Below are 26,153 nucleotides of genomic sequence, written 5' to 3'. Positions count from 1 at the left end.
AACAGGGCAACAGCTTGAAGCTGTACAGCAGTAAGACTGCAGAGAAACCTCTTTCAGAGAAATAAAAACTCCCAGTAAAACATTCAAATCAGCACTATGAAAACTTGTACAAATGCATACAATGAACACAGACTAACAAAAACTCATTATGATATAAAAAATCAATCGGTATTCATTGTGTTACAAGTTTAACATCTACTTTTGAAACACCAACAGTGCTTATGAACATTTAACATTATTAAGTGTAAAACAGAGAAGGAAGAGCTATGGCAACTTGAAAACATGATAAATATGGCAACTCTTTTTTCACTTTCTCTCGCATTCGTTCTTTTTCAGTGCAAAATCAACATTCATTTTTCAGATTCTCCAAACATAGTAACATCTCCTTAGCTGTATTTCAGTCTATACATAAAGCTACTGTAGATTTCTGTGCAAAGTACAAGTGTGCAATTCACAGTGCTAATGTGTGTGTGTGTGTGTGTGTGTGTGTGTGTGTGTGTGTGAGAGAGAGAGAGTGAGCATGCACTTGCAGGCTCCTACTAGCATATGTGCACACATATGCATAATGTGCATCAACCTGTCTCCTCAGGTCTTGCTATCCAGTCTCTTCTCCACAGACTTCAGCAGCAGCTCAGAGTATTGCTGCAGCAGAGCCAGTGCCCTCTCTCCCTCACCTTTGACCTCCAGGTCCCCTCGGTCCCCCTGGCCCCCTGCAGGGTGCGAGGTGGGGTGGGGCAGCGAGTGTAGCTCAGCCTGTACCACGCCCAGGGACTCAGAGAGAACCCTCCTCATCTCCTGATGGTCTTCACTGGGCTCCGGGCCGCAGCTCAGCACCTGGTTATAGTGCAGACAAACACACAGCAGTCAGCCAGGCACAGAGTGAGACAGGCAGGCAGACAGCCGGTCAGCGTCTTTCTCTTCATTTGTCTCTCTCCCTCTCTTGCTATCTCTAGATAAAACTTTAATGATCTGAGGAAATTGTACCATTATAGCAAGTAGTAATAGGATGCATCAGAGAAGAATAGGAGCAATTGGAGGTTATACACAACAAAACAAAATACAAATATGAAAATGTTGAGCAATTATCTAGTATATAACAATGAGAAGAATATGAAAGTAGCAGAAAAACTATGTGCACAATGTGAGAGAATCTATCTCTCTCTCTCTCTTCCCCATATCTCTTCACAATGTCTCTATTTTCACCCCTGCACCCCTCTGTTTTCCTTTTCACGCTCTCTTAACGCCCCCATCCCCTCTCTCTCAATCACACACACACACACACACACGCACACAGACACACACACACTCACTGACCGTAGTGTAGAGCATGACGGTTCTCCTCAGACTGTTGTGAAGCTCAGTAACGGCCTGCCTACAAGTTTCCAAGGTGATAGAGTGATCTGGAGAGAGAAATTACTCTTTCAAGTCTGGCACAGTATGCAGCAACTCAGAGTGTGCACAAAGACACACACACACACACATATAAAGACACATACACATGCAAACAAACACACTGTTATCGAGAGCAGTAGGCACACAATATAGTTGTTGAGTAAGGTTGAAGAGAGGTAAAACAAACAACTTGGCAGCAGAAAGGAAACTACAGAAGAAACCCACAAGAGAAGACAAAGAGCAGTAGCTACGCTTGTAGTGAAACTGAGAAAAATGATTTCACAGGTTATATCCAGCAGCAAAACAGTGCTGTAGATACAAAAGTGGACTATATATCATTTAATAGCCTTTATGGGTATAATTTTTGTTAAGTTGAAATCTAAACCCCAGTCATGGCCTTTGACCTTTAGAACAGAGTAATTATTGTTGTTTCTTTTCATGTATTTTTCTATTTCTCAGATCAAATCAAATCAAATTAGATCAAATCAGATCAAATCTGTTGCCTGTGTAGTGTAGAGTTAGCATAAAAAAAACAGCAGGCATATAGAAAGCGGGAAAAAAAATATAGAAAGTGTAAAAAAAAAAGGGACTAAAATTCAAAATGTCACGGTGTTCCTTCAACCCTTGCACTTGCAGTATTGACAGCAGGAGGGGACAGAGACAGGCGGAGGGGCGTGAGACAGACAGGCAGACTGACAGACAGGCCAGAAGGCAGAAGGCGAGCAGTGAAGAGGCAGAGAGACGGAGTGATGGAGAGGCAGAGCGGTAGCGGCGGAGAGGAGGATGGTGGAGCACTGACCTGTCTGGGGCTCAGCGGGTCGTGTGCAGGCCTGAACAGGCACCAGGGGGCGCTCTTTAGCCTCAGCCACCTGTCCCGGCTCCTTGGCACTGGGACAGAAAAGGTCAGAAATGTGTGTCAGTAGCTGTGTTAAGCTAAATATGGTGTATAAAATTAGAAAAGCTGAATGGAAACAGCAAATTTTTATAAAATATGCTCAATATTGCAAACCAGGTTTTACGCTCACTTGAGGTGGAAACAGCATTAACTTACACAAAAAACAAACAAAGTTGCCCGATCAATCCTTGAAATACTTTTTCTGGTGGATGTGTTTTTTTTCTGATCGCTTCAAACTAATGGAAAGGCTCCTAATTTGCATTTTACTTTTTGCAAAATTTCAAAAGGTTGCTTAAAATTCACTTGACAGATGGATGGAAACACAGCTAGTGACAAAAACCTAAAAGACCCCACTACTTCCTCTTCTCAGAGCTGATTTGCAATACAAGTCCGGGAGAGAAAAGTTTATGTTTGTCACTTTTACTTAAAAACCTAGTCAAGACTTTGTTGACAAAACGTAGTTAGCAAGTGTTGTAAAAGAAAATACCTCTCAGAAAGTGAGCTTCTCTTTAGCATCACTGGCAGCAAGCTAGGCAAAGAAGGATCCACATTCAGAGATGGATGTCTGTCCAGTGCTGTGGGTAACAAGATATACACACAGTCACACATGTAATCAGTTTGCACTTTTTAGTAAGTTATTGGTTAGTTGATTTGTGCGTGTGTGTGTGTGTGTGTGTATGTGTGTCTATAGTATGAGGCTGGATGTCTTACCTGGTCTGTTTCCTGGGGCGGATGCAGCATCACCTCCAGGGTCTCCAGTGGGAGTGGAAGCCCTCGCCTGGCCACCAGACCAGTCCAAGTTAGGGTTGATCTCTAGACAGAGGCTGCGCCGAGGGCCAAGCGGCTGTTTGGGAAGCGGGATCCGGGAGGGCGGGACATTCAGGGTGGAGGTTAAGCCAGGATTGGATGAAACTGTAGCAGTGGGATGGGGAGGGGTTGGAGACGGGGAGGCGCTGTTCGATAGAGGACAAGATAAGGAGGACGATGAGGAGAGAGAGGAGGGGATAGCGGAGACGGGAGAGTAGGTGAGGAGGGGGGGCTCAACCTCCAGCGGCCCAGAGGACCTCCTGCTCTTGGGGAGGGAGGGGGAGGGAGGCGGAGTCCCCATCTGGATGCCCTCTCCCAGGGAGGTGGAACGGCTGCTCTTGGCCATGGAGCTGGTGGTATGGCTCATATAGGAGCGCTGGGGCTTGAGTCTGGGGCTGTCCCAGGGCAGAGGGGACTGGGGACACTGGGTGGACCCAGAGGAGGGTTTGGGACAGTCATGATCAGTGAGAAGCTGCTGAGGTTTCTGCCGCACCTCTCTTCTGTCACTAGAGGGCACAGGGGAGTGAGGACCTGGAGAAAGGATGAATGAATGGAGGTTAACAGGAGGCATCTAAAATATAGAGAAAACTGAAGTACACCAATATTGTGTTGTTTCAGTTCAGGCCAAATTAGCATCAATTTACTCAAATCAACACAGGCATCAAATTGTTCCACAGTATTAGCATCACCAAGATAATTATATTCTACAAATCAATTATTTTCATTTGAGAGAAATGATTCCACAATCAGACAAGGGAAAAATAAGTTAACACATTTCACATACAGTATTTGGATGAAGATGGGGAATTTTTTTATTTATATTAGAATGCAAGCGATGTGTAAATACACTTTTGAGGCTGCTTAAGTGTCTGGTAAAATACATCTAATGCAACTAAAGTAGTTCATTCAAAAATCTGAGACCATTATTGCAAAACGGGAGCATACTGTATGTATTGGTACTGAATCAACAAAACGGTGATGAAACGTACAGTCGGATGCCAGGTTCTGGGCAGACTGTGACTTCTGTAAACCTGCTGCTCTGTCCACCAGCAGCAGAGCTTTGGACGTGGGGTTAGACAGCCTCCACAGGTGGGACCCTGAAGTCCTCTTCTTCTGGGACTGCGACAGCAGCGCAGAGTCCCTCTCTGGAGCAGCCCCATCCACCCTGCTGAGATACAGCACAGCAGCTTTAAGGCCACTGCACACACAATCAGTTATCGCAGTGAACAAACAGCATGTCAGAATCTCATTAGGAAGCTTCACACTAACTAACTAAAAATACAGTACATTGTTATCTGAAACAAAGACTTATCAAAAACACTGGTGTTGTTTCATGTCTTTGGCACATTTTCTGTCAAAGTTGGTTCTTATTTTCAACATTAATGCACTGTTAATTTGCAACATTTTGGATGGCCTAAACATTCTTAATTGGCATGTGCATAATTATTCTAAATGGCTGTGAGATTTTCACAGTTCAGTTATTATTATTATTATTATTATTATTAAATATTCCATAATGTAAACAGTGCAAAAGTGTGAAAATATCAAACTTGGGGCTTTGTGTGACCTCAGGAAGGCCCTCTTTGTCCAGCATGTGTTGCCCATTTTATTCTTGCCATGTGAACTTATCAATGTTTATTTTTTTTTAATCATTTTTTAATGCAAACAGAGCACCTTTCATGCTTTTTTAGACGTCTGCATTTATATTTTGTATATTCTAGTCCGCCTAAGGGATGCAAAAGGAGCATTCAACCTAAAAATAGACCCATGCAGCTCCTAGTCTCCCTGTTATGTGTTCTCCTCTTACTTAGGCGCCTCTGTCGTGCCGGGGGACACGGGGGTCTTCTTGTCTTCTGTGTTTCTGCCCTGGCCATCTTCCATCAAGGGCCGTACTTTGGACACCGGGGGCTTAGCAGAGTGGCTCCCCGGTTCCTTTTCATGCGATTTGGCAAACAGAGGCACCCTCCTACACAGAGAGAAGTCATTACAGAGTTAGGAGAGCAGATAAGTAGATTACACACTGTATTCCACCTTAATAGTGCCATCATACAGGCAGCGTGTCAGTGTTCTTTACAGCTTAATGTCCTGTTACAGAATCCAAATCTGCCACCCTGAATACGCCTTTTGTCTTTCACCAGACATTGTAAGTTGTGAGCTGTGTGAGTGAGTCCAGATGGGTCTGAGTCCACACTCAAACAGTCAACAGTACCTGTTACTGTGTCCTCTGGCCAGGAAGCGGGAAGACATACTGAGCCTCGGGACGCTGCTCTGTTCAGCTGTGGAGGGCGGGACAGAGAGAGTTTAGAACGAAACAAAAAGAGAAAGTGAGAGAGAAGGAAAACAGGGAGACAGACAGAAAGAGAAAGAAAGAAAGATAAAGAATTAGAGAAACAGAGAGAGAGGAGGAGAGAAAGCAAGAGGCTAATGGACATTTTGTGTGCGTATGTCTGAGCGTGAGTCTCTGAGCTCATTTGAGTGTGTGTGTGTGTGTGTGTATGTGTGTGTGTACATATGTGTGTCTGCCCTGTCTTACCCATGTTGTCTGCCAGCGTCTCAAAGTTCTGCTTGAGGAAGTCCTCTTGGCTGCGGTCGGGAGCATCGGTCACTGTCCTCAGAGCCTCATCCATACTCGTCACTTCTGTCTTGCGCTCCTCTTCCTCCTCTTCCTCCCTCTCTTCATTCTCCTCATCAGAGCTGTCCTGGCTCAGTGACTCTGTGTCCTCGCAATCTGAAAGCGAAAGAAGAAAAGGTAAAATGTCAGACATAAATTACGCCTTGGAGCTTCTGTGCGTCAGACAGAAAAACCCTTTACAAACCCCTCTTGACCTTGGTACATCGACGACTACATACTGTATGTGCTAGCTGCTAGATACTAGATAATCCTTAACAAATGACCAGCCAGACACTGAGGCTTATGTGGTACTATTATCTGACGTGTTTCATTCAGGTCTGAAACTGAAAAAAGCCTTGAGTGTGTGTGTGTGTGTGTGTGTGTGTCCAAATCCCTTTCAGCGGGTTTAAGCTCTATGTTGACGAGACATCATGACTTTCAAATACATTTTAGTTTTCCATTTTCACCGAAGCACTTGATACATTATGAGAAGACGTTTCTATGTTGCAACATAGAAAATAAACAGCCCGAAATACAGCATGTCCTGGTGTGCCTTTGATATTGCCTATTTAACATTACTTACACTTTGTTCTATTTTATTTAAGCTTATTCTACTTTTGTACTCACTGCACAAGTTGTGTTGGCATCTGCTAAATTACAAAAATATAAATGGTAAAACAGTTGGTCCAGTTCATACTTTAGTGTTGTTGGTGACGTGTGTAGGAGAGGACCAGGTAATTTATAAGACATTTATATGACATATTTTTCAGATATCATACGCCGTATTTGTATTGTGATTCAAATTTTGTTTTCACGTGACAGTATGATGGAGATTTTTCCACACATTTTATGAAATGTAAATGTTTTTAATCGATTTGAATTATTATTGTGCATTGGCCCATGAAATGGCATCTTCACTTCCTGGATTTGATGCATTCCCTGTTGAAACAGGATGTTGGGGCAGGACATAACACACTGAGGGATCATTCAAAAGTCTAAACCAATGGGATATGAGTCATGGAGAGAAAAGTTATTTTTTTTGATGGGATGGGGTGTGCAGGGGCGGGATTGTCAAAAAATCTGATGGTTTTATTAGTTAGAAATGTATATTTACGCCTACTAGTGCAGCATGAGGTCACAATAAGAAAAGATACTCTGTTTTCCAGGATGTAAAAGTAATGGGAGTTCATTTCATGGGGACTTTAACTGTTTTTCTGTTAGGTGCATGTACACTTTTTTTTTCACAAATTGCTTTACAAATAATGTTTATTATCATTACTGTCATCCCAGTAAGGCCTCACCATCCAGGACACCATCAACGCTGCACTGCCTGCTGTCATAGCCCACAGAGCAGGCGCTGTCCGGGCTGTGGCTGTCCTGGCTCTCCCCACTGCGGCTCCCTCGCCCTTGCATCCTGCAGTGCTGCTCCTTCACCATGTAATCACTGACGTATGAAACGAGAGAGGGGCGATGGATGAATGAAAACAATCGAAAAGAGGGAGAGAAAGAGAGGGAGAGAGAGAGAGAGAGAGAGACTGGAACGTTGAAACGGGAATAAGAAAAGCGCTTTTGTGCTTTGGGTGTCACTATTATGATCGCTTATGTGAAACCTTGAGTGCCAGGCAGTGATTTACCTGCCCTGTAGACTTCTACTGTCCTCATCCCCCTCGGGGTAGAGCACGGCTCCATCTGTCCCCTTGGTGCCCTTGGAGGTGTGTGAGGACAGCCAGTCGGTGTTTTGCCACGGCCGACGCTTCTTAGGTCTCTCCTCCAACTGCTGTCATCATCGAGAGAAGGGGAGGGGGAGAGAGAGAGCGCAGGTGATTTACTGGCTGAGGTCAGCGCCGCTATTGCTATTTCTACTCATTTACACACACAGACACACATCTCTCTCTCTCTCTCTCTTTCCCCTTCCCTCCCTGCACACCGTGGGCTCCTGCAGGCTGGAGGTGCTCCGTCTGTCTCTGTCATGCGGGTGCGTTTGGGGGATTTTCTTGTGGGAGAAGGTTTCCAGCTGCCTCAGGTCCAGCATGGACTTGACCATCAGCTCCAGGGAGCCCATGCGGTGGGACCAGCGCCTCCGAGGACGCCTAGTGCTGTCGGGGGTGGCGGGGCTGTTGCCTCCAAGCTGGAAAACAGAGGTAGAAGATGTAGTTAACACAGAGGACGGTTTGAAAGGGGATTTTTTACTGTGATTCGCTGTCTTTAAGATATGTTAATTACTGTTGATAGGTGCTGAATAGGTGTATTTTCTTCCCTATCATGTCAGATGAGGTTACGTCATCCATTTTCCAGTCTCCTCACACTGGCTATGTATCTTAGAATGGATTTTAGACATCACTTTTAAGGCTAAGCTGGGTATTTCCCCCAGGTACATCACAGCAGATTTAATCACATGTGAGACAGAGTGAAGCCTGAGATCCTTAAGCCCTTCAGTCCCACTGAAGTCGGGATAGAAAAGTAAAGGTGATAGGGATTTCTGCATTAGGGGCCCTAGATGTTGGAACAACCCGCCAGAGTAGAGTAAATCACATTCAAAAATAACCTTTTACAAACTTGCTGCCACTTATTATGCTGCTGTTTCTCCTTTTTTTCTCTCTCTTCTGAAAAGCATTTTGTAAAGGCTCTTAATTCAGCCAATAAGAGGCTGTTAATTAATTTGAAGTGACAATAATCTTTACACATATTACTGTATAACCACCAACCTTTGTCAACTCCCATTCCTGTCCTTCATCTGAGCCACCTGTGGTATGAAAGAGCACAATAATCAGAACTTTTATAATTAATAATCTGTAGGGAAATTCTTTTTGCTCTTGCCCCTCTCCAAAGGGAGGTCAGAGGTCAGGGCCGGCTACAGAACAACCTTCCCTCCTCCCTGGGGCTGGTGGGAATTCAATGTCTTGTTGAAGGACACTTCAGCAGGGCAGATGCTTGCCGACATGGGGCTTGCACACGTCCTCCAGTTGAAGGACAGTTTCCCTACTCACTATGCCACCCAGCTGTCTAAAATCTTCAATTTTCTTTTATTCCCTTCATAACCATTTGGATTAGAGCCAGCTCTCCATTCATATTCTCCCTTTCATGTACAGTATAACCTTACTCCCATCAGACAGTACCTGTGTCCTCCTCTCCGTGGCTGCTGTCAGAGGAAGTGTTGGTCGATATGTCTTCCGGGTCGTTGGGGTCGTCGTTCTCTGCTCCGTCCTCCTCCTGCTCGCGGTCGCTGTCAGAGGACAGACCGCCCAGGACAGGGGCGCTGTAGATCTCTCTCCTGAAGTAATGAACAAAGTCAGATCTCTGCAGTGTGCAAGCAGCAATCCTCAAAAACTTCTGGACAGTACAGACAAAAAGAATGTTGTGTGCATGTGTGTTCTTGTTGATGTGTGTGTGCAGAGCCAAAGAACCACAGAGCACAACTTAGCTAACTGGCAAACATGGCAAAGAATGAACTCTGGTGCAAATATAAAGGAAAATATATAAATGGCAATGACTTATTTCTTTTCATTCATTCATGACCATGCCATTCATGATCTTGGAAGGTCAGCAGGCAGCTAACTAGCTTACCTAGATAGCTCCAGGCTAATATGGCTAGTTTGAACTTGGAAGATCAGCTAGGCTAGCTAGCTAACCTAGTTAGCATAGTATGACTAGATTGCATTTTTTGAGTTAGTAGCAAGAGTGCCAGGTTTCATAATATTAGCTACCTCCTCTCTTACTCTTGGCTTTTTCACTGGGGTTCAGTCAAATGTTAGCCAGAACATCTGTGGCTCTTTGGCTCCGCCCATTGAGGTTTAATTCAACCAATGAGATTATTGTATGCATTCCAAAGCAGCTCTGCCTCTGAGAAATGTTTGTATGTTTGACTTTTAGACCTTCAGAGTGAGGACATTTTTGCAAAGTGAGGACAGTTTGGCCAGTCGTCACTTCTTCAAGGGGCTAGTAAGGGTTAGGACCAGGGTTTAGGGTTAAGGTGAAATTCAGGATTAGGTTTAGGTTAGAGTTAGGGAATAAATGTAGTCAGTGGAAGGTCCTCAATGGAAGTACAAGGTTGTGTGTCTGTGTGTGTGGTACCTGAGAGAGGAGGTCTTGCAGGGCGGTGTGTTGGGGATTTGTCTGAGCTGGCTGAGTCTCTCTCTCATGTTGATGGTCAATTCTGGAGCCAGTCGCCATACAAAGATACAGCTAGGGGGATAAAATCATTCACGCATTGAAACTTAAAGATCAAGTCACTTTTACTAAGGAATAAACTTCTTGTCTGTACACGTGATTTCCTGTTCATTTCTTCTAGCAGCAGTGGTAATTTTGGTTTTGGTTCTGCTTTTTTCCCTGTTTTGGTTCTAGTTTTATTTTAGTCTGAATTATAATGATATTTCTATTTCCATTTTCTCCAGTATGTGCAACAGATTACTGGCTCCAGTGACACACCAGTGCTAAGTAAATCTAGGGGAAGACTGTGTCTTACCTGTCCCCTGACACAGAAATCAAATGCTTGCAGTCGTTGGTAAACTTCATCCCAGTGACAATCTCTGAAAACAAAAAGATGGCTTGTTAGTTGGATTTTACCCTTGGATAAGAGTAATATTAGATGATAAATCACATAAATCACTTTGCTTACTGTTATAATGTGTGTGTGTGTGTGTGTGTGTGTGTGTGTGTGTGTGTGTGTGTGTGTGTGTTACCCGAGTGTCCAAACATAGTGGCGACACACTCTCCAGTGTAGAAGTCCAAGATGTTGATGTTCTTATCGGAGCAGCTGGTGGCCACATACTGACCAGAAGGATCTGTCTGAACCTGCCAGTCCAAAATATAAAACACAAACAGAAATATAAAAATAATATAAAGAAAATATTAAAAAACAAATATATATATATATATATATATATATATAGTATAAAAATCAGACTTCCCTTCATACTAGTTTGACTTGACCTAAAGTGTCTGGGAAGATAAATCAACTATGCCTAGAGTTGCTCAAATATACTCTAATATATTGTCGCCCAGATTTCTTCATAATAGTGTATGTATGGCTGTTAACTATGGCTAAGGGAAAGGTTTTTGGAGTGTGCATTTCTGTGGAGAAAAACGCTACCCGGAGCAGACTGCCATCTTCACTCAGTGATCCTTTGTAGAGCTTCTTCTGTTTGCCACTGCTGATGTTGAAGATCCTGGAGACAGACGGAGAGGAGAAGACGCCTGAGCAGAGAGCGAGGCATATGGGACCTCAAAAGATCTCAAGAAACACATCAGATTTCAAATTTAAGAAAGTGAAAGTTTCTCTAAGAGGCATTTCTCTTTGATAACCTCTGTTTCTGTTGAGAGTAATAAACACGCACATACACAGAAGCCCACAAAGAAACACTCACACACACACACACACACACACACACACTCACCTTATGCAGCGGTCCTGACAGCCTACAGCAGCGTACTTGCAGGTGGGGTCTACGCCCATGTCATACAGTGTGGTTTTCCTCACCACATGGTGAGAGCGCCTGAACTCTGTTCCTCTGTCAGTCTGCAGGAAAAAAACAAATCAATGGCAGACTAGTGCTGAGGAGGAAAGCTGCCATAGCTTCAATATACGATGGAAAGGTGTTCATTGGAGTTAGCAGGGAAATGATAAGATACAAAACTGTAAATCCAGTATATGAAATACAGCAAAGTCATTTAAATTGAAAATAAGAGCGTGTATAGTATTCTCTATGAATTGGTATGACTGTTTTGTCTTCTGAACTAGGTGTTTCAGCATCTTTCATTCATTTACACATTGAAAAATGGATAAATGAGCAACAATGTCACATCCTTTATCTTACAGCTCAGTGACTGTCTAGGTCAGTTACAACTCCACTTTGGAGTTGTAATTTTATCACCTCTAGTAAACTACTGTTGAGGAGCTGGTTGCTCATTGAGGAGCATCAGTTGGGCTATTCCTGTTCATAGAACTCTAACATTTACATTCTGAAAGCTTGCCATAAACCTGATAGTCTCTGGTTGCCACTATTACATATATTCACAAATACTTAGCACGTTTGGGTGGAGAGAAAGATTTTAAATTTTATCCCAAGTGAGCCACCTGATAGTTCTTATTGCAACAAAGTGATAGCTAAACATCAGTTTAAAACATACACTGAAGCTGTAAATGGTTTGTTTGCATTTGTATTGTTTGCAGACATGGGAGCAAAATGGACCTATTTTCAGTCATCCAAAAGTTGCAAAGAGATAAGTTTGAATCAAGTCCCACCCTAAAAGGACATCAGTGTGCATATACCCATAATTGATATGCTTAAAAATGGCATTAAAGCCACAACATATTACCATGAAGAGAAATAATGTCAATTAAAGCTCTAGGGAATAGATGTACTCAGGAGAGACCCCATATGAGTTAATCATCTAAGTAGCATTATTTTGTGTAGGCCATAGGAAATCACCGTCTGCATGTCAAATCATAAAGACATGGTTACAACAGATGACTTCATTTTTGTGATGATTTGTTTAGAAGAAAGAGGATGATAACAGACTAGATAGAAGATGCTGATTTATGTTCTGTGGAGAGCACAGACTTGTCACAACTAGTTTCCTAAATGACTTCTCAATAAAAGTCTGGATGCCAAAGAGAAGTTTTGCTAAAGACTAACAAGTCATTGTTTGTTCTGCTCCACACAGCTTAATGTTCTGAGTCAAAGCAGCGGCCTGAATCGTGGCCTTAAGTTTATGAAGAATGTTGTACCTTATGCAACTCTGACCATACAGAAAATGACCCAGTAACCCAGAAGCTAATCTAGAGGAAATAATGCAGCATTATGTTTCCTTTATCAGGTTTAGAGTTATATAACCAAATGCTCCTTTAAGGGGACATGATGGATACTTCTCTTCACAGACAGATTAGTGGACCACTGGTGTGTCTTAGTGTGAACTTAGGTGTACTTTCAAACTTTGCTCCAATGTTACGAAAATCAATGTCAAATAAAATGTATTAACTGACTATATTAGATTTTGGCTTTATTGCAACTTCATATCCTCATTTTACTGAAAAGTAAAGTAATTTGAGCCTAGATTAGCACCCTCTTTTATGATCAGAAGGAGTTGTGAGGATTTTTTAAGACATTATTTAGTTGGTGTGTCTTGGAATTTGTCTGTTTCTCCAGAGTGTCTCTTCACCAAAATGAAGCAATAAGCCACAAGAGGCCATGCGGCGTGTTACAGTGATTTTAAAACAGCTGAGAGGCATTGTTAGGCAAAATGCAAAGCCGAGTCTCAAATGGCTTATTGCTTTTATAAAACATTGATAACATGCCATTGCAATAAAAAAATAATGAAAATCTTCAATAAATCTGCTGCCTTTTATCATTAATAATGAAATAATAGCAATAATATTATTCTTACAGTAAGAAATATAGTCTAGGACTGGTATGAGTGGGGATTTTTAGTGAATGCATTAATATTTATATTATCAGTTATGCAGTCACATTATGTGTTTATCGGGTATTTTACAATGGCTTCAAACATATCTATAAACCAAACTATCTGTTGGATTGCATCTCGCTCTGACTGGTCTTACCCTGTGTGCGGTACGGAAATAGATGCTCTTGTCTGCCCCACAGCTGATCATCCTCACCTTGCTGTCATTGGCTGAAGAACAAAGAAAAATGTCATGATGACAAAACATAAAAAAAAATCCTAAAGTTAGAAAGGCTTTCATACAGCAGTAAGCATTGCAAAAAATGTGTCACCCTTCATCTTTCTTGCATTACTGATATTTTCCAAACAATTCCTCTTGGGGCGGAGCAACAGCTTGGCGAGAGAGGGAGAGAGGGTGAGAGATGTCTGCGCTCTAACGAAAAAATCCTATAATATAAGAGGCTTGTCTCGGGTGCGTGGGTTCAAAAATCACAGACATAAAGAATCCAGCAAGAACCCACGAACTGATAAAAAAAAAAGGAAGAACTCCAAGAGGCCAGCTGATGCAAAAAAGGACTGACATTTATTTATGCAAGGTGCAAAAGAGACAAAAAAGTGTCAAAACAAAAAAAAGTGCACAATAGAAAATGTTTTGGTCATAAACCATCCTCAGTTCTGCATAGAGAACTAAGCCACACCTGACTTATATACTGTATATGGATGTCATCAATTATTCAAAGGAAGCAGTGCAGGAAGCACAATAAAAGAGATGAAAGTGAGGATGAAGAAAAGATACGCTGTCACATGTTAACAGTGTCTCAAGAGTCTCACCAGCGAAGCGGACGGCTGTTATGGATGAAGAGTGTTCGTCCAGCGTCTGCACCAGACCGTAGTCATCCTCAGCATCCAACACATGGATCAGCCGGTCCCTGCTAGCTGTGGCCAGCAGCTTCAGACCTGAGACGGATACAAAATTTATATTTTTATACACACATACACCGTCCATGCATCAATGGCACTGTGCATTTACACTGATCCCATGCACATAGTCACACATAGACTCAGCTATAGACACAGACACACACACACCTGTTTCTGGTTTAGAGTACTCCAGACATAGGATTTCAGCATCATGGGCCTCTACTTTGAGAATCTCCTCCATGCTGCTGAGGTCATGAACCCTGTGAAAAGCATACACACACACACAAACACACACACACACACACACACACACATATGTCACACTTTTTGGGATGGAAGTCACATGGAGTGGTTTTGTTTATGGGAGTATAAGGTGACTCTGACATTCTACACATTTTTGAAATCACACCTATCAGTGAATATCAGGCAGCTCCTGGGAATCAGACTCTCTGAACGGTACACAACCTCCATTTTATCCTTTTTTGTCTACCTCAGCATGCCGTTGCGATCCCCAGATGCCAGGTGTTTGCCGTCTGGGCTGACGCAGATGGTCCTGATGCCCGTCCTGTTGTCCGCTGTCTGCCCGTCCCCTGATTTCTCCGCACTCCCACACGCCATACTCTCCGTGTCCAGCAGGGCAGCCGTGTTTCCATCCATGTAGATGATATTCAGCAGATCCTGAAGAGCGATGACGGAAAGAAAGACGGAAAGAAACAATTGATCACCTCTCACATGGGGGGAATTTTGTATTTTAAGCCCAAATTGTCCTTTGAAGAGCGTGAATATATACTGTATATGATGCCAAACTCACATTGCTGAGGACGTTTTGAGCGTGAATTTGACTTTGCGCCCACCCATCCATGCACCACAATCTGATGGTGTTATCAGCTGAGCAGCTGAGGAACACGCCTGACGACAAACCGGCATCCGATCCCCCAGGAACCTCTGGGAACGTCTGAGGAATGATGAGAATATTGATTACCATGAATAGTAATCATTGGCTTTTGTATTTATTTCATATGCCTGTTGTTGGCTATGAATACGGTCGTGATGCAAAAGAATACTATGAATAAGGCCTCCATAGACTTAAGCCTTTACATGTCCATAACTCAGTCTTGTCTATAGGAAGAATCATTGCTCAAAATCTGCAAAGTTCAGTCCATAGCTTTACTATGTGTATTGCCTTAATTGTTTTGTAAACTGTTGCATTATACCTCGCTATGTTAGAAAGTTTAAAATATAAATCAAAATCAAAGTGTTTTTAAAGTGCATTGTAACAAAAAATATGCACAAAGCAATTAAGAAAGTACCTCTTTATTCTATAAGGATATTCAGTATGAAAAGTTAAAATCTGTGCCTAATGTATTTCAGCCCTAAATGCGTCAGGCACAGTTTTTAGATAAATAAACCTTTTTTTCATGACTATAAGACCCTTCTTTTCATACAGCACCCACCCCCACTGTGTTTAACATCACAAGCTAAGAAGCTTTCCAGCCTCCAATCTATTTTTAAAACTCTGTTGATAATAAAGGCATCAGAGGAATGTTGCCACAGCCGTACAAGAGAGTAAGTTAATATATAACTTATTCACTGTGTTTACAGATAAGGGAACATAATAAAAACAACCATGAGTCACAGTGTTTAAAGAGCTGTTTTGATCACTTGGTCAATACTTGTTCCTGCTGTCTGTGTTTACCTGCAGGTCCCAGACAGAGGCAGCGTGGAAGAGGGCAGAGTGCACCTTCCCCACCCTGTGGACGTCCCGCACATCCCACACATACAGGCTGTGGTCGTTGTACACACAGCTAAGCCAGTGGCTGACTGGGTCATAGGTCACCGCAATGGAGTCTGGGTAACGGGCGGCCATGTTGGTGGAAAACACGTGGCTGATGGGAGACGGGTTGGAATGCATTTTTACAGAAGATAATGGAATAGCAGCGCTTTATGCAACAGATGTTTTCCTTCAAAGAGCCATAAATTTTGACTCTATCTTCCTCATAAAATAAAGACTGGGACTGTGCAATGCTGCCTATAACAAGAGAGCAGCTGATCCCACAGTGGATCAGTGCCAAGGAAAGGCTGTGTAACTCCTGGGCTTTTCCTCACCTGGCCTGGGTGACGGAGGAGACGTCAGTGCCGAGGGGGTGCGGCCGCGGCAGAGTGCAGACAAAGTGCAGGTCGGCGGGGCTGAAGGCTCGCACCGTGCCATCAGTGCAGCCACAGAAGATCAGATCCTCAGACAGAGACAGGGACTGGGCCACGCCCGTCTGCAAGACAGGACACAATACAACACTCACTGCTGTGCTCTCTGCTTCAGCTTTAACATGCAGGTAGCATTACTGGAGCAAAGAAAACCATGTCCCAAAGGACAAAAGAATAGTGTAGACTAACAAAATAGGTTCATAATAGACATGAATCATACATCTGTACAAAGCTTGCACTGTACAGAACCGCTTTATAAACCTGTAAAAAGCCCTGTCAGCAGTGATGTCATGGTAAATAAAAAGGTGGATGATTATGACCTGCAGTTGGTGATCATCATAAGGCAAACAACCACCAATATAAACTAAATTCAATCATATTTTCAGATTTCTTGTTCATGTCAGCCTAAAAAGAGGGGTAAACTCTATCTCTGCAAATAAAAATCTGGGTAAACTGAGTTTAGGCGGGTTTACCCTCCACTCAGTAATGATATAGGTTACAGTAGAAGATAAATGTGTCCTCATTGGAATATTCCCAGACACATCCTGTACTTGTCCTTGTCTGTGTTGCTAATCCCCCTTTGATCCTCTAACAGAAGGCAGGACCAGGACCCAAACACCTTCAAAGCCTCTTGATAAAACAGCACAGCTGGACCTTGAACATAACCTCTCTGGGCTGTACAGCGCACAGAAACAGTGTAATGGTTAAAAATGTTGAATAATTAACACTGGTAAAGGTAATTTAAACAAGTGAAACATGAGGAGTGATGCAGGCACTCCTTGGGCCAATCAGTAACAAAATGTATCATCCCTCCAAGTTCCATTAAACCTGGAGCAGCGGTGTAGCAGTTATGGTCTTTCTAAGTTTAATTATAGTGTCGGGCCAATTAGTGTAATTTTTGAAACAGCAGAATACAGTGCCAAAATGCATCACACCTACGTTTGACTTCAAAATGTTGACCTTTAATTATAGCGTCCTCATTAGGCCAATCTGCGTAATTATTAAACGCCAGAACACAATGTCAAAATACATCATCCCTCCAAATTTAGTCAAGCTCAGACTTGTGGTGTCTGAGATATCATGTTTGAACTTAACATTTTGACCTTTGATTATATGGCCCCCATTAGGACAATTTGTGTAATATTGTAAACAGAACACTGTGTCAAAATGCAAGTTTAACCAGAATTAGACCAGTGGTGCCTGAGAAATCGCATTTGAGCTTAAAATTAAATTAATTAGGTCAATCAGTGTCATTTTGCTGGAACATAGTGCAGTTTCGTCAAAAACGAATGATGGACTCCGCCTGATCCATAGTCTTCCCCACCACCCCGCCCAATTCCATCTCAACAGCAGCAATTTGTAGTAGTAGCAGTTGCGAGAGCTAAAGAGCCCAAGCAACCCTATTCGAGTCCCTGCCTTGTCACTATTGGTCAGTTCCCCCCGTCAGTCACTCACCCGTAGGTCCACCCACTTGTCCAGCATCCTCTTGCTGTTAAACTCACACAGCAGGCCAGAGGAGGTGATGCAGAAGGTGGAGTCAGATTTGGCGCCCCGCCCACAGGCCACATCACAGAAGAAGTTGTTCCTCAGTTCTCCCAGCAGCCCCGAGCGTCCCAGCAGAGGGACAGGAGCACTGGCCTACATACAACACAGCTGTGGTTAGCTGTTTAAGTTCAGACTATGGTGGTTAAAGGATGAGCAAACTGGTGTAATTTAGAGTTATAGCCCATTTATTTCTGTCTTTGTCTAGTTTAAATTTCCCCCAAGTCATTTTGCAATGCATAATGTATGTAATTAGACTTTTACTTGTCTTCCGTTGTTTTTCTTGAAATTAACTGCTGTCCCGACTAACAAAGACACAAATATGAAGACACAGATGAGACATTTCCTAGTAGAGACTTCCATTTCTTCCTATAGGTGTCAGGTGATTGACAGTAAGCAGAGCGTAATGTAATGCACGCACTGATATGCAAACATTCAACTTGGGCACAATGAATGAATGTTTACTGTGATGGATTATCTATCTTATTATCTAGATTTTTCATACTGTACAAAAATGAATGGCAGCAAATGGCTTCTTCTGAAGGGAGGGAAATGAGATCTAATATCTCCAACTAGGCTGACTGTGTACAGACACCACTAGGAATAAGGGGAGGAGTGACCTAGATGACTGGCATAAACTTAAAAAAAAAACACTAGTATTATCCTTTAAAGCCTAGCCGGCACTGAGAAAACAGCACAGAGCTAGAGGGAGACATTTCTCTAATACAGCGATCATAAAAGACTATAGGTGAAGATGAAGACAGTGTTTTAGCCAAAGCACCTTGATGGGCTTGCACTGGTCCAGATACCAGAACTTGACGTGTCGGTTCCCCGCAGTTACAAAGTAGGAGCTGTCCTCAGAGAAGGACACGCCTGTCACCTTACTGGACACCTTGTTAGCAGCCACGACCACATCTTTCTGCAACAGAGACAAGGATGTACATGTTAAGAACATCTGATCACACATTTTGACATGCTACAAAATAGACTAAAAGCACACTTTTTTCTTTTTTTTAGCAGAGATCTACACAAAGAACTATATTCTATCAAAGTGACTTTCATCAAACATATATAGAAATGTATGTCAAGGTATAAAATGTAGATAAAAGAAAAAATGTAGCTTGTTAAGATACACACAGCATTGTTACTCCTCATAGTCCTCCTATTTAAGTTCTTGAGCTTTGAGCAATATTTTCCATTCAAAATTGTTCTAATTCAACCTTTCTATTTGCCGATGAAGTTGATATCAGGTCAATCCAATACATCCCAATGGGATTTCACGGTGGGCTCTAATTCAGAAAAACATACACATGACAGGGAGTGTGTGGCTCACTTCAGTTCCAGAGGTTCCATCAAAACTACTTGAACACTTTACTTCTACTGTATATGTGACAATATATTGGGTGTAATAGGTTTTCTTGTTTCATTTTACCAACGGAAAAAATGGATAGGAGAATCTCCACTGGAGGATAAAAACGTTAGTATTTTGAAGGAAAGACATAGTAGGCAAGCATTTTGTAAGCATAGGTTTCAACTGTTCCAAATGGCAGATACCTCATTTTGTACTGAATTACATTTTACCTATTAGACATATTTAACTCACTGAGGAGTCTGTAATGGAAAGGGAAAACCTGAACGCCTGCTGGCTCGGACCAGTATGACAAACACTATCCAGTGTTCCCATGGCACATGAACATCAGCCTTGGCAAGCACAGCTGCCTGCTGGGTAAAATCTTCAGAGCGGGACGTACCTTCCACGCCCAGACGTTCACCATCATGTCATGCTGGTTCCCCACGCTGACAATGTACTTGCTGTTGGGGGAGAAAGCCACGCAGGAGACGCCGTATTTGTGCTGCTGCAGCTCTGCCACCTGCTTTCGTTCTGCCACATCCCACAGTCTCACCGCTGGTAGGTGACCACTCTGGTGGGACAGGGGGGGAGAGAGAGGGGGGTTGTGGAGGGTTAGTGGGTGGTTGAAAATTGGGGAATTTAGAAAATTGAGAGAAACAGTTGCTTGTAATTGGAGAAATATGAATGGAAGGTGTGAGGTAGGAAGAGAGGGGAATGAAAAAGGAAATTATGTTATGTACATTTCCATGTGTTAAGTTCATTTATCTGCTACTTTTACTAATCATTAGTATACAATGTGTGTTATGTCAGTATGTTATGTGCACCCACAAACCAAGGCACATTCCCATAGCACTTGTAAACATATGTTCCAATTAAAATTTATCCTGATTATGAGTCAAATCCTTTTTGACCTTTGTTGAGACAAAAAAAATAAAACACATCTGCTACAGAGCATGGACTATATTTAGAGCCACTGGACTGGACATCAGAGTTAGTCACCTGTCACTCCAGACGACTGCTGCGGCCTTGTCGCCCAATCCAGCTCTCTAAGGAGATTATCCACTAGGTGCTCTGACCTTGCTCACCGTATACAGTATTTGTCCCTTGACCTGCTCACATTATTCCCCCTCAGGGATCAAAAAGGTCGGTGGGCTATTTGCCGCAATCTCTTTTTTTTTTTTATATATGATAGAATGACCTTTCAAAGGTCAGAGTTAATAGGTGAGCGAGAAGAGCCTAAAGGACACTGAGAATAGATGACATTCAGCTAAAGACTGAAACCACATAATGCATACAAAAGGGGGTGCATTCATGTGTGTGTGACTGCATGCAAGAAAGAAAGAAAGAAAGAAAGAAAGAAAGAAAGAAAGAAAGAAAGAAAGAAAGAAATGTATGTTATCAGCTTGTCCATCATGTCGCAGATTAGCTACTGTTAGCTGTCTATAATGAGTGTGTGTGTGTGAAGGACGTTTTTTTATCAGATCACCCACTCAAGGATATCCTGAACTTCATCTCTGTCACAAGTTAGAGGAAATCCCCCAACAGAGATCTGATGCTCTCAGCTTTGATCATAGAGCACAATAGGCAACAAGAGAAGCAGAACTACCCGATAATCTTGGCAGATTGGCTATCGTGTTAACATTTGGCTCGAAAGACTGACCTACAAACTTGTAAACATTTAATAGTTTACCCTAAAAGGACCATTCTCATCATCCTCTCTAATGGTTTTCATAAATTAAATTATAAATTATAAATTCAAGTATATGTAAGGTGGGAGTGTACAATATTTGGCATCTACTCCCTTGTGAATGGCAGCAGAACAGCCTATCGTCGTGGTATTTGGTGTCTGGAACTTTGCTCCCTGCTGTCATGGTAACCGTGGCGCACTCATCCACTTACACAGAGAAGTCTTAAATCGGCTTTGATTGGCTGGGGAGGATTAAGCCAGCGTGTTGTATTGAGGGACATAACTACAACATAACTGCAAACTCTTTGACAAGACATATTACGCTGGGACAAGAAAAACCTCACCCTGTCACTGAGAAGAATGGGACAGACATGACCACAAATTTAAAAAAATTGGCATTATAGGCCTACAAAAAATAGGCCTACAATCCGCTGAAATATTCTCAATGAAACAGTCAATAAATATATTTTTGAGCAAATGTCTTAAACTACAGGTGAAGAGTTTAAATGTTGTAAATACGGTCTATTGTGGTGTTCCTTCTGTGATATGAATCTGATAAAGGCAGCGGAAATAAAAATCCCAAGAGGTATAAGGTGAGGACAGAGCGGAGCTTTGTGCGTGTTTGAAAAGTGTGGAGTGTCCAAATGTAAAAAGAGATAAGGCGAGATGTTCAATTCGTGTGAAACCAAGATAACGCTGGAGGCAGAGAGTGAGGGAGATTGACGGGGGAAAGAGAGACAGATCGCAAGAACTCACCTCTCCTGTGACCAGGTACTTGCCATCAGGTGAGAAGGAGAGAGCTGTGATGGTCTTCCTGTCAAGGTGAGGGAAATGGAGAAAGAGAGATCAACGCGGCTCATGTTCAGGCTATGGGTAGTAGTGGTTTATTTTTCTCGGTCTGGAAATGTTCTTCTATTCAAATGTGAATGCAGACAGCCTTGTGTTTGTGTACGACTCACCTTGAGGTGTTGATGAGGTGGTGTTGTCTGTTCTTCTTGGGGTTCAGCAGCACTACCACACAACTATATGAGGAGAAATACCAAATCAAATTCACAAAATCACTTCAGCATATGAGTTACGTTTCATATGTTTTGCATTACACATTGTAATACAATAATCCATGTAAATATTTGAAGTGGAACAGTTCTAGAAAAATTGCTTTTGTATTTATTTGCTAAAGCTGTGAGCACTGCAAGAAATACAAATACTTGTTCATGGCTGAGTAGAAAATAGCAGCACACAACCCACAAGTGGTTTAATATAACCTTCAAATCAATACATGAATGAACTGAACCCTCATATTTAACAATGCTGAACCAAGGAGATATACTGGTTTTAATGTTGGGTTTACTTTTGGTATATTTTATATGGTTTACATGCCTAATGATTATGCAACAGGAGTCAAAAACACTTACTTAACACTTACTTGGAAGCTATGATGTAACACAGGAATCCAAACAGCTTTTTTGTAACAATGTACCTAATATGTGTTACAGAAGTAAGCCTAATTTAGCAAATCTTTGTTAATCCCTAATTGAATTAAAACAGAGTGGATTTTGTGACCCATATAAATATTTTCCAGAGCACTAAAGCAAGAATGGCAATGGCAATCCTTCTGGACAATAATAAGATAAACATTCACGACTAATTAATTCAATCATTCATTCACTCTTCATTCATTTATTCATTCAATAAATCCTTTCCATATTCAAATAATCCAGGCATCCATCATCCTATATGGTAATAATTTCCTGCTCATATTCTTTCCTCTTCATATGCTGCACAAGCAAAGCACATGGCTCGACGATCAACCTGTTAGTGAACTGCCAGTTCTTAAACCCGGTGCCAGGAATCTGCATTAACGGAGCCACGAGTTGTTGAGATTTAAACAGAGGTGCCAAGTGCACTGCCAAATCATGGACAACGTGGCTGCTATTTAGCCTGCAAAAATGACAATCACAACCAGACACACACCCACACATACACACATACTTGCAGAGAAGTGCCTGCATGCACAAACATTGCTCTCTGTATTTCTTTCTCTCGCTCACACAAACAGCTACAAATGCAAAACCTAACACTCCTTGACATAGCAACACCCGTAAACAGCCCTAATTCTCTTGTTTTTTCAGACATTGACCTGCTTAGAATTAATACAGCTTTGTCAAAAGATTTGAGAGGCGCACAAAAGAGGCTCAGTGTGCTGTTTCTATTACAGCCTCCTGGGACTGAGTGTGTTTTGTTTTTAACCTCTGCCTTCACCCTGGTGGTACAGTAGCTCTAAGGCCCGGAGAAACACCACTGTATCACCAAACCCTCCAACCTGCAGTTCATTACACCCTGCATTGCTCTAATTCCGCACTGGGACAGCAGCACCGCCGATGTCACTGTTTGCACAGCATTTGTTGTATGCATCATTCTCTACATCAGAGGATCACGCAGAGAGCCAAGGGGAAACCCCCGTCAGGATGGGATGATAAAAAGCGTTGTAGTTCCTCTGATGAGAAAGCCCAGAGAGCTCGACTCAGTTCCTCTGAGATAGCACAGATATCACACACACACTGTCAATCAGGAGAAATTTGCAAACAAAACATCTGCACAAGGCGGATATGATAAGAGAGCTGGGAGTCAATAGAGCGTTGATAAATCAAAGGTCAGATGTTAAGATAAAACACTGAGTGGGTATCATGTAATAAACTGAATGTGCTATACTGTAAACATACAAAAACAATGCCAAATTGATATATAGATAAGGCTGAGCATATACATGCAATCAAGCATGCAGGCACACACACTCCCTCCCTCTCTCTCTCTCTCTCTCTCTCTCTCTCCCTCCTCACCCTGCAGGATAGGCCACTAGTCCAGATCGCGGGTCGCAGGCCAGACCGCTGTTCCCTGAGGCGGTGATTCCCAACACCCTCTCCAAAGTCACCTATAGGGAGACACAAAGCGGGGGTACACCTGTTGGCACGGCCACAATATTTGATTTGTCTTTGGGGATTTCAGCATAGCGAGCGGTAAAAGGAGAGGTGGGGGAGAGTGATGGGGGGGCAAACACAATATAGGTTGTGTACTGGATTCAAACACACAATAGTGCAAGTAGCCTACATGCCATGCACTGTAGACCATAGAGCAACAACTAAGCACACTTATCAATCAATCAAAGGTGATAATAGACTGCTTACAACATGTAAAGAGGCTGGTTAAGGGACAGGTTAAGTGATCATTTTAGTAGCTACAAATGCTGAGTTCTCTAGTTTCATTCCCCACACATTGGTTTTCCTGTCTCTTTTTTTTTTTTTTTAGACATGATAAACAAATATCTTCCTGGAATGTGTTGATTCTGAAGCGTGACAGCAGCCAGGTCTGAAAGAGTATTGATTTATTAGTGAGGACAACATTACATGCCTGCACAGCAGCTCTGGATTTGTTCTATTTAATTAGTTAGTTTCTCTGCGATAAACTAATAACAGTGGCTTGCAGTTGACACGGTTCATCTCCTTGGTTCCATTTGTAAACAGTGTGAAGCAAAAACCTTATTTTGTCTGTTGGGTAACTGCTATTGATTTCATCTCAAAGCAACAGACGCACAAGCGCTAAATTGAGCGTGAGCAGGTTTAACCTACCAATGAGACAGATCAAAAGATGTGACAGAAGGCTTGGCAAGTCATGCTGTCTGTCTCGGGATTTATGGAGTATCTCTAAGTGGCATTAATGAATCTGGAGTAGCATAATGTGTTTGAGTCTGTGGTGTCCTACTTCTATTGACAGCCTACACAAGTGATAAGATGATATTGATGATAGCATAGCAAATAACAGTAATAAAATAATAGATAAGCAGTCAGAAACTTCTATATATGTAATTTCTAATGTGGGTTTATGTTTTCTAAGTGGCCTCTCAAAGTATCTATGTGTGCCCTCACGTAAAATCACTATAATTTTCCTAATAATAATGCCTCTAAATGCTGATAGTAGTTTAGGTATTAGAATAGTTTAGGGACTTTTTAAATCTCCTGTGGGATATCATCCATAGGATTTCTGTGATAGCCTATCATTTCTTTTTACCTATGGCAGCTGCATAAAAACCTGCTTAAAATGTTTCTGTGTAGTATCCTTCTAACATTTATTATAGGTTTACTAGACTACTACTGTTTTTTGTAAGGCTACAAGTCTGAAAAATCCTGAATGCTGAGATCACGATAAACTTTCATTTAGTTAAGTCAGGCATTTTGTGTAGGAGAGACTATCGAAAGGTAGATTCAAAGTAATTTATTATAGGCTATTACATAGATTTAGATACATAGGCTCACCTTTCTTGTCAGACTTTCTTTTCTATTCTTCTTGTGCTTTGTTGCTGGAGAGCGCAGCAAATTTCTGATGCGACTTTTTATCGTTGCTCCATCGCCTGTCATCTTGAGAGTAATGGTAGCCTACAGTTTGGAGAAATTCCGATGTATGACCATCCACTAATAAGCCACCAGTGTGCTGAATGAAGCTGTGAAGGAGCGAGTGACTGTAGTGATCCTCCCTCCACCAGGCAAACTAGAGGTTTACAAACCAAGACTGTGCTCCTGCTGCCGAGACATGTGGACTCTTAATCTCCTGAGTGGCTAATTAGCGCAGTCAGTCCTTATGCGAGACTTCCGTCCACTTCAGGACTGATGTGGACCGCAGCTGCAGCCTCGACTTAAAGCCGCTTTTGTTCAATGGGATCCAACTTGGTCCATGCAAAGATAAACGATGCGCGCACGAGATAATGGTGTTATCTCTCAACGTGTACTGCCGGCCTCGTGATTGGATCAATGATTGCCTTTGCATTGAATTGATAAAGTGGCATTAGCAGAGAGAAAGAGAGGGAGAGAGAGAGGGTTTCCTGTAGAATGTATTATTAATCTAATAACATGGATGTAGTCAGTCAAATGTGCATGACACTGATTGGCTGATAGACTATTTTTAATAAAAGGCCAATATCGGCCTGATACTGTATGTTGGCAAATCAGTATGATGGTCTAACCCTATTGACAATGTAGAACTAGACCCAACATATTTTGAATGAATGCCTGTAATATATACAAATACATTTTTTTTGTTTTTTTTGTATTTTGAAAAATACTGCATGACATATTTAGAAGTTTATGTGAAATGTACTTTCTCATATGCAACAATGAATACTGAGCATGAAAAAAACATGTAAATTGTCTGTTGGGTGCCTTTTCTACATCACCTACTCATCTTGTGGAGGTGTTTCTGCAGGTCCAGCACCACTGGAAATGGTTTGGAAGGTACTGCAAGTGATGTTTTTAGCCTCCTTTAATTGCATGAGGACTGAAATTCTGTGCATAGCCTG

The 26,153-nt window shown here is 42.2% G+C and overlaps 1 protein-coding gene across 1 annotated transcript; it reads right to left on the bottom strand.

Annotated features, from left to right (window-relative positions):
• Positions 1 to 222: 222 nt before the first annotated feature.
• On the bottom strand, positions 223 to 25,248 carry LOC139651088 (mitogen-activated protein kinase-binding protein 1-like). Its single transcript, XM_071527934.1, has 33 exons — positions 25,117 to 25,248; positions 23,647 to 23,738; positions 21,766 to 21,828; positions 21,563 to 21,620; positions 19,520 to 19,690; positions 18,550 to 18,687; positions 17,682 to 17,864; positions 16,131 to 16,291; positions 15,721 to 15,910; positions 14,836 to 14,979; positions 14,515 to 14,702; positions 14,193 to 14,284; positions 13,935 to 14,060; positions 13,264 to 13,334; positions 11,099 to 11,220; positions 10,795 to 10,870; positions 10,385 to 10,496; positions 10,168 to 10,231; positions 9,777 to 9,887; positions 8,822 to 8,976; positions 8,411 to 8,448; positions 7,633 to 7,833; positions 7,340 to 7,482; positions 7,007 to 7,149; positions 5,628 to 5,822; positions 5,304 to 5,370; positions 4,902 to 5,060; positions 4,084 to 4,262; positions 2,999 to 3,625; positions 2,775 to 2,862; positions 2,192 to 2,280; positions 1,315 to 1,400; positions 223 to 834 (listed from the first exon to the last, which is right to left on the bottom strand). The coding sequence occupies exons 1-33, from the start codon at positions 25,216 to 25,218 to the stop codon at positions 586 to 588; spliced, it is 4,683 nt and encodes a 1,560-aa protein (XP_071384035.1). The 5' UTR covers positions 25,219 to 25,248; the 3' UTR covers positions 223 to 585.
• Positions 25,249 to 26,153: the final 905 nt, after the last annotated feature.

Source organism: Centroberyx affinis, unplaced genomic scaffold (assembly GCF_046629955.1).
Source record: "Centroberyx affinis isolate AG114_WGS23_722 - 3 ecotype Tasmania unplaced genomic scaffold, CSIRO-AGI_Caff_v1 ptg001590l_1, whole genome shotgun sequence".
NCBI classification, from domain to species: domain Eukaryota; kingdom Metazoa; phylum Chordata; class Actinopteri; order Beryciformes; family Berycidae; genus Centroberyx; species Centroberyx affinis.
Note: the sequence above shows the minus strand (reverse complement) of the source record. Positions and strands in the feature narration are given on the sequence as shown.